The 7,973-nt window shown below is 38.4% G+C and overlaps 1 protein-coding gene across 2 annotated transcripts; it reads right to left on the bottom strand.

The window, feature by feature from the left end:
• Positions 1 to 5,463: 5,463 nt before the first annotated feature.
• On the bottom strand, positions 5,464 to 7,585 carry LOC129242661 (E3 ubiquitin-protein ligase parkin). Of its 2 annotated transcripts, XM_054879440.1 has the most exons (7): positions 7,495 to 7,585; positions 7,211 to 7,429; positions 6,921 to 7,158; positions 6,487 to 6,832; positions 6,084 to 6,420; positions 5,919 to 6,026; positions 5,464 to 5,838 (listed from the first exon to the last, which is right to left on the bottom strand). In XM_054879440.1, the coding sequence occupies exons 2-7, from the start codon at positions 7,424 to 7,426 to the stop codon at positions 5,632 to 5,634; spliced, it is 1,452 nt and encodes a 483-aa protein (XP_054735415.1). In that variant the 5' UTR covers positions 7,427 to 7,429; positions 7,495 to 7,585; the 3' UTR covers positions 5,464 to 5,631. The 2 variants fall into 2 exon arrangements, with proteins under 2 accessions (XP_054735415.1, XP_054735414.1); XM_054879439.1 differs by having other exon boundaries at positions 7,211 to 7,585.
• Between the last annotated feature and the right edge of the window lie 388 nt (positions 7,586 to 7,973).

The raw sequence follows: 7,973 nt of genomic DNA, 5'->3' as shown, positions 1-7,973 counted from the left end.
AAAAACTATGCGTTTTGCGTCATAAATGTCACACTTTAATTATGTTTATAAAATTTTATAATAAAAATATCAAAAATCAAATCTATAGAGAAAACACTTTCGAATATTAAAAGAAAACATCGCATAAAAAATATTAAAAACTGTATGAGTTATCATGCATACTGCGCCGGAAAAAGTAGTTTCGATAAAAACGAGTTCAAAGTTTGAGGTACAGGAGCACGGAGACCGCTCTCTACCTAGTTAATTGGCTGTAGAAGCTCTATGGTATGTAATATTGGGGAATTCCGCATGAAAGTTTCACGGTATATTCCTAAGTTATTATACTTTCGAAATATCGAAAAAATCGATTTTTTTAACATTCTGGACGCATGTTATATAGACCCTTAAGCCATGGAGGAAATAGGCTACAGAGCACATAACTTTGAGTTGCCTCTCTATTAGTGCTCGCTCTCCACACATCATCCGCTATTTGGAGATTAAATTTCAGGAAAAATATAAGGAAAATAATCATCACCTCCTAATCATCCTACTCCTGCCTATCTAAAAAAAACGTGGGATTTTCTCATCGGCAGTAGAATTCTGACCGCTCATGTCACACGTATTCACCCTTTAAATCATAGTATATCACCAACACAATCTCAGTTGTTTTCATAAGCAAACCATTGTAATGAACCCGGTTACGTCGGCCCATCAGCCCATTTTGCTGAGATCCGATTAACGGCGTGATCTTGGTCACACCTCTAAAAATCTTTTCGCTATGGCTTTTATTGATTTTTATTGTTGTTGTTGCAACATAAACATTCATCATATATCTATGGGTATGCTGCTGGTGTAACAGCCATTGACCAGATATAAATTCATACTAGTAAAGTAGAACCGACTGACTTGGGAACGGGTTTTTCGTGGTTCTCCATCTTTTTTTTGTGCTTTAACGAAGGTGGCGGGAATGAATTCCACAAATCGCTAGGGTACTCTACATTAGGATTTGAAAATATCCTACTTCCATGCAACTGAGATTACTTCTTCTTGTTGTAGCAGTATAACGTTTCCACGACAGTCGGTTCTACGTTACCGAAACGATCCGGAATTATATCCGGCCAACGACTGCCACTTCAGCAGCATTCCCCGTATGTATGTATGTAGTACAACAACAACATTACTTCTTCTTCTTCTTAATTGGCGCGATAAACGCGATTTTTGCCGAGTTTAGCAAAGCGCGTCAGTAGTTCCTTTCTCGTGCTAACCGGCGCCAGTTGGACACACCAAGTGAAGCCAAGTCCCTCAACTGAGTTTCCTGGTTTACAGAAAAAATCACTTAAAATGTGATGTTAGTAGCCTGACTAAAAACAATTAATAAAATGTCCTCCATCTTAGTTGCTAAAAAAGTTCTTCGCTAGCATCATAATAAATATTCAGTCAAAAAGTGAATGAGCCAAGAGAGACTAACGACGATTCAGGAGTTACTCGGATTTTTACCAAGAACTTAATAATATAACCATATTGGAATTTGTATGTAGCGGCTACGACGATATTTTTCATGTCAATATTTTCCATGCAAACAAGACACTGTCAAGTATGGTATAATCACTCAAGCAAAAAAAAACTCGCTCCAACAGTAAGAGCTGATTTGTGTATGGCGCGATTTCGCAGTAAAACCACCGATAACGATTGTGCAAACACGACGGCCTAACGATTTGCCAACGCACAAAGACCCCAAGCGTGAGCACGAGTTGAAGGCTGGATGATAACAGGGAAGAAAGAGCTGAAGTAATAAGAGAGAGAAATACTCTTTAAAGTTGTGAAATCATAGGGGTGTACCAATAAAGTAAAAACGTGTTTAATTCACCCTGTACGCTTAGCACGCATTTTCGTAACATTGGCCGCTGCTATCAATAGCAGCAACCACAACAACAGCGAAAGCGGAAATGGGTAAAATGATTACGAAAATGTACAAAACCAAATCAAAACAAAAACAGAGAGCATTTAGCCTTTAAAAGTGGTTGTAAATGGCAAAAATCAATTAAATGAGAGAGATTTAAAACAAAAACAAAAAAACCAACCAGACGTAAAGTAAGGCAAGGAGAGGAAGGGCGTACAGTGGATATGAGTGTTTGTAAGCGGAGGTCGACTTTTGAAACAATAAAAAATAAAAATTTCAAAAGCAATAAAATATTAAACAAATTACAATTATTAAACAAATATGTAAGTTAATTAACTAATTTTTATATTTTTCTTACACGATTCACAATTTCTTTTAGCTTACGTCTACCATATGGAAGACTTTGTATTGCGGTATTACAGGTGGTATGAGTAATGCAATATTGGCGCTTGCAAAATGTTGCTCATACGCCCTGTGATAACAAATGAAAGAAACGACAGCACGCAGTTTCTCCAACTGAACTCTTAAAATTGCTGCTGGTAGTATGCGGTACAATAATACATACATGTAATTTGCTGTTGTTGTATTTGTTGTCCCCCAGACGCCAGCGCTTGTATACGGACATTTGTATTGATTAAATGTACAAACATGAATAAAAAGAATAGAGCATTTGTAAAAGAGCAACTAACGCTTATCTTTGTAACAATATTTACTATTTCACAATTCCTTTCGTGCCTTTTGCGTGGATACAATCAAAAAAAAAAATAAAAATGTGTATACCCTATGATCACAAAGTACGGTTAATGTTTAAATAAAACAAAACAGAGTTAAATTTCAGGCAAATTTATTTTATCTCTTTCAAAATATGACCCGTCTGAACCAACACACATGTGCCAACGTTTAACCCAGTCCTCAATGCAATCCTGGTAGGCCGACGAAGGGATGACCTTCAGCTCCTTCGTCGCATTCTCTTTGATCTCCTCTATCGGCTGAAATCTCCTTCCATGAAGTGGTAACTTCAACTTGGGAAATAAAAAGAAGTCGCACGTGGCCATATCAGGTGAATACGGTGCTTGCACAATGTTATTTATTTGGTGTTTGGTCGAATAATCCAGCACAATTTGGGATCGGTGCGTTTCCACGAGAGTCGGTTCTACGTTACCGAAACGACCCGGATTTATATCCGGCCAAGGACTGTCACTCCAGCAGCAATCCCCGTATGTAAATATGGGGAATGTTTATGCTGCTACAACAACATCGGTGCGATGGCGCGTTATCATCATGCGAAATCCAAGAATTGTTTGCCCACATTTCCGGCCGTTTGCGACGTACAGTATCTCTCAAACGCTTCAAAACGGATAAATAATATTATTTATTGACTGCCTGGTCTGATGGAAGGTACTCATGGTGCACTACGCCTTGGTAATCGAAGACAGTCAACATCACCTTCCCAGTACTTTTTGATCATAGGATATATGAATAGCAATAAATAACAAAAAAAGTCTAAGCTTATGTGCAAGCCATTGAAGTTTCAATTCACCATGTAACTAATTTTTTCACCAAGTAACTAATCTTCAAAAAATAATAAATGCCATAATATACAATAATATCTAACTACAACTTTCTCTAGTAGGTTCAATGGAAAGATTAAACTTGCGCGTGGTGCGTGAAGTTGCTGACCTAAACGCGCTCGTGCGCTTACATTTTCGTAACTAAGTTCTGTTTTACTAATATTGGGTAGTCGAAAAAGTCTTTTCGTATTTCTAATCAAACTTCAACTCATTTTTTTTTATATTTAATTATAATGAACTTTATTAAGGGGTTATATACCTTGTGTTTTTCAAAAAAATCAAAATAAATTTTATTTCTTTGTCGTAAAGTACAATCCCTTGAGAACATTTTCCAAAAATTTCATAGAGATCTGAGCAATAGATCGAAAGTTACAGCGTTTTAAATTGTGCGTCGTCACGTCCTGAGCGTACGGCCTCATGCGGCGCTTGAAACTTTAAACGCGATTATCTCAAAAACGTGTTTTTCCAAAAATGCTTTTGCGGTGGACGCGATTGCAAAAAAAGTATTCAACCGATTTTTATAATTTTTTTTTTAAATTGTTCGTAATTGATGTCGCCTCTTAGTGAACGATCAACTTTTTATGTATAAATTTTTATTTTGCAGATATGAATTTTTTAATGCCAATTTTAGGACTGTAGAAGTGGAGTTTTTTAAAAACATGTTCCTATTTTCACAAAAATCAAAATATTTAATGTATTGATCGTTCACTAAGAACATATAACCCTATACTAATGAAATCTTTTCGATTTTTTGATTTCAGTTGACTTGGTGGACTTGAATCGCGTCCACCGCAAGCCTCTTCCAAAAAAAGGGTCTTGGGGGAAAACGCCATAACTCCGCCATTTTTAAATATTTTTACACAAACAAAGCCTTTTTTTTCTTTAAACATTGTAATATCCAATAATAAAAACTTTTATACAATAAAATTATTGCTACATATCTTTAAAAAAAACCCAACTTTCGCTAATTTCACCGGACCACAAGGTATATAACCCCTTAAACCAAATATGTACCATTCTGGTCGACCACCTTTTGCCATTTTTTTTTTTCTAGAGACATTATTCCATCAGTGTAAAACTTTTGTGGTTTCTCGGCGAAAAACTGCGACAAGTAATTTTCACAGGCTTCTCTTGAAGCCAACTTTACTCCATTAAGGGAGCTCTGCATTGACCGAAGCAAATGCAGGGCTATATGGTGGATGAAACAAAACTTCCCAGCCAAGCTCTCCCAGTTTTTGCCTAGTCATCAAAGATGTGTGTGACCTAGCGTTGTCCTGATGGAAGACGCCGCCCTTTCTGCTGATCAGTTCTGGCCGTTTTTTTTCAATCGCTTGCTTCAATCTCATCAGTTGTTGACTGTAAAGTGTAGAATCAATCGTTCGAGCAGGCTGGAGCAGTTCATAGTGGATGATCCCTTTCCGATCCCACCAAACACACAGCATAACCTTTCGAGGCGTCAATCCTGGCTTTGCGACCATTTGATGAGCTTCACCACCCTTGCGCTATGATCTTTTTCGCACATTATTGTCGTATTTGATCCACTTTTCATCTCCTGTTACCATTCGCTTCAGAAATGGTTCGATTTCATTTCGTTTCAGCAAAGAATCGCAGATGTTAATTCGGTCCATTAAATTTTTCACAGACAATTCATGTGGTACCCAAACATCGAGCTTCTTTTTGCAACCAGCCTTTTTTAAATGGTTGAAAACAGCATCGTCTCCGTAAACTTCACAAATTTCATTGGTGGCTTGCGTGGCATTCTTCCCTTTTTATACAAAAATTTCAAAATATAGCGAATTCTTCATTATTTTCACTCATTTTTGAACAGCTATAACTTTTTTTCAATTTCTCCGAATTTAATTTTTTTTTTTGGTTAAATGAAGCTTAATATGTCACCTTTCTAGCACCATATGATATGACACAATGAGATTCCATTCCCATGGCAGCCGGTTCTACGTTACCGGAATGACTCGGGTTTTTCCCGACCACATTTGAAACCAGCAACAGTTGTTCTCGATAAACACTCTGATTTATATTGCATTTGTTCTTAAGCGCGTACTTTGTCAATTTTAAACTTTAACAATGTCAACTTTACATAGTATACACATACATCTTTACAAAAATGAGCTTTCGTAATCAAAATATAACAGCAATAAATTGTATAAACATTTCCCCACACTTTCAGCCAAACCAATGCGCACCCATGCAGTCTCTGGTCCACTCGGTTTGACAAATCCAGCACCATTCGAAAGCACATCCAGCGCGTGTACACACCATATGCATGCAACCGCCATCACGCTCAGTCGGTGTGCGGCATTTCGGGCATGGTTTTGTCATAACTTTGATTGTCACCTTACTCGCTTCGTCCCAACGAGCCTCAGCAGCGCGCTATGTTAAATATTATATTACATACAGTATTTTTATTATAAGAAATATTAATGCACGCATTTAATTGGATTAACACTTACATTGGGATCGACAGCGTATTCACAAGAGCCGCTCGCATTAGTGCTCGTGCCTTCGGGCAAGCAGTCACCTATGTGATAGCCTTGTAGGCAATTGCGACAGAAGACATACTGCAATTGAAAAATTTTACCACGAATTCATTCATGCAATTCGAATAAAGCACATACACCACAACCATTTTGGCAGGTGACTTTTTTGCAATCTGGTTCGACTAATAATCCCATACCACAGCCAGGCTGTGGACACAAAACGCCACCAGCTTGCAGCACATATTCCTCGGTTGCAAAACGCTGATAACGCGCATATTCTTCGCTGGACAAAAGCTTAAAATGGTGTATTTCCTCGATGAAAGAATTTTCACAACCCGCCGGGCATGCCAACGTATAGCCTATATCAGGATGTGGCATGAATTGTCGCTCAGACAAACGCGAGCGACAATATTGCTCAAAGCAGTCAATGCAGGTAACGTGTTTCGATTCACAGGGGAAGACAAGCACAGTTTCACTTAAAAAAAAACGCAGTAACGTGGTAATTACAAGTCATAAGTATTGGCAAAAAGCATACACTCACCTGACATCTGTGCATGCCAAGCAAGGCACATCTTTAATATTGATTTTTATTAAATTCAGCGGCGCAGCAAAATCTTTCTCCCCACCCGACACATGTTCGCCGCATTTGAAATAGAATTCAGTGTATGGCGGACCACCTGTAGCGTTATCGAAACAAGCCACTTCTTGGCTCTCACAATGGCCAGTTATACGTCGTGGTTTCAACACGTCATCCCAGCATGCGGGATCACGATGCACCGTAAATGCACCGCCTTTGCAGAGCGAGCAGCGTACACGCAGCTTACCTTTGCAAAGCTTGTTGCATTGTGAGCAGTGTACATAAAAATGGGCCTTTGTGCGTAGTCGATCTGAAATGCAATTTTTGTAAGATTTAATAAAATATCACGTGTATGTATGTAAGTCTGTATGTAATTTATGTAATTTTACTTGGCTCACCTTCTTCATTAATGTTGATGCGCTCATCGCTTAGTAACTGCAGATCGACCAATGTCTCACATAATGGCTTCGACGGCTCTTCTGAGAGCGAAGGCGTCGCTCTGCCAGTCGGCGTAGCTGTGCCACCAGTAGCGTCCTGAGGTTCCTCCTCCATTACCGTTGATTGCAAACGTTGTCGTGCTGGTAGCGGCCGAGTACGTATTGCATGTAAAATGCTTTGCTGGCCCAAATCGCATTCCTATAAAAATCGCACTTTAGCGTTTACTTAAAATTGTTGAAATCGTATTTACTTGTATGGTTGTTGCGTCACTGAGTTCTTTCCCAGCGAAGATGATTTTTACTTCTTCCGGCTGCAGGCCCAATTGCGGTGCTACAATTTCCTTCACATTCTTTATGTCCCATTGCGGTTCTAAATTCACAGAGAGGGTGCGACCAGTATTTGTTTTTATGTATATACTCAAGGAGTTGGTAATTGTCTTCTGGCCAAACGATAAAAGTGCAAGCATCTTCTGTATAAAAGCTTGTATCAGCTCAAGTAAAAAACTCATCTCAAACACATTGGAATGAAAGTTACTCTCTTTATTTTGCTATTTTGCTTACGATTTGTATAAAATCTCTTTGGAAATTTTGCGTTCTAAAGATCCTATAAAGTGAATGCAAAGCACTCAGCTGATTGGAGAAAAATTGCAAATTAGCAAACAAAACAAAAACCATATGCGTGCCGTGCTGCCATACTTGCAAGTTCATGAATTTTCAACGCAACTGTAGGTCGTGCAGCATTCAAGCGACGGAGGCATTAAGCGAAACGAAAGTATTTTTAAGCGTGAAGCTTTCATGTTTGTTCCCAAAAACTATTATTATTGCTGTTGTAGCAGCTTATGTTTCGTGTAATTAACTTTACGCGGTATATAATATTAGAAGTTTTGACGTGATAACGTCTTATAATTCGATTTAACAGGCTGCACGCACGAAAAAATGTGTCGTTACCTTGCTCATTAGTGTTACCTTGCTCATATGTCGTTACCTTGCTCGTTGCCGTTACCTTGCTCATTT

This window comes from Anastrepha obliqua, chromosome 3, assembly GCF_027943255.1.
Source record: "Anastrepha obliqua isolate idAnaObli1 chromosome 3, idAnaObli1_1.0, whole genome shotgun sequence".
NCBI lineage: Eukaryota > Metazoa > Arthropoda > Insecta > Diptera > Tephritidae > Anastrepha > Anastrepha obliqua.
Note: the sequence above shows the minus strand (reverse complement) of the source record. Positions and strands in the feature narration are given on the sequence as shown.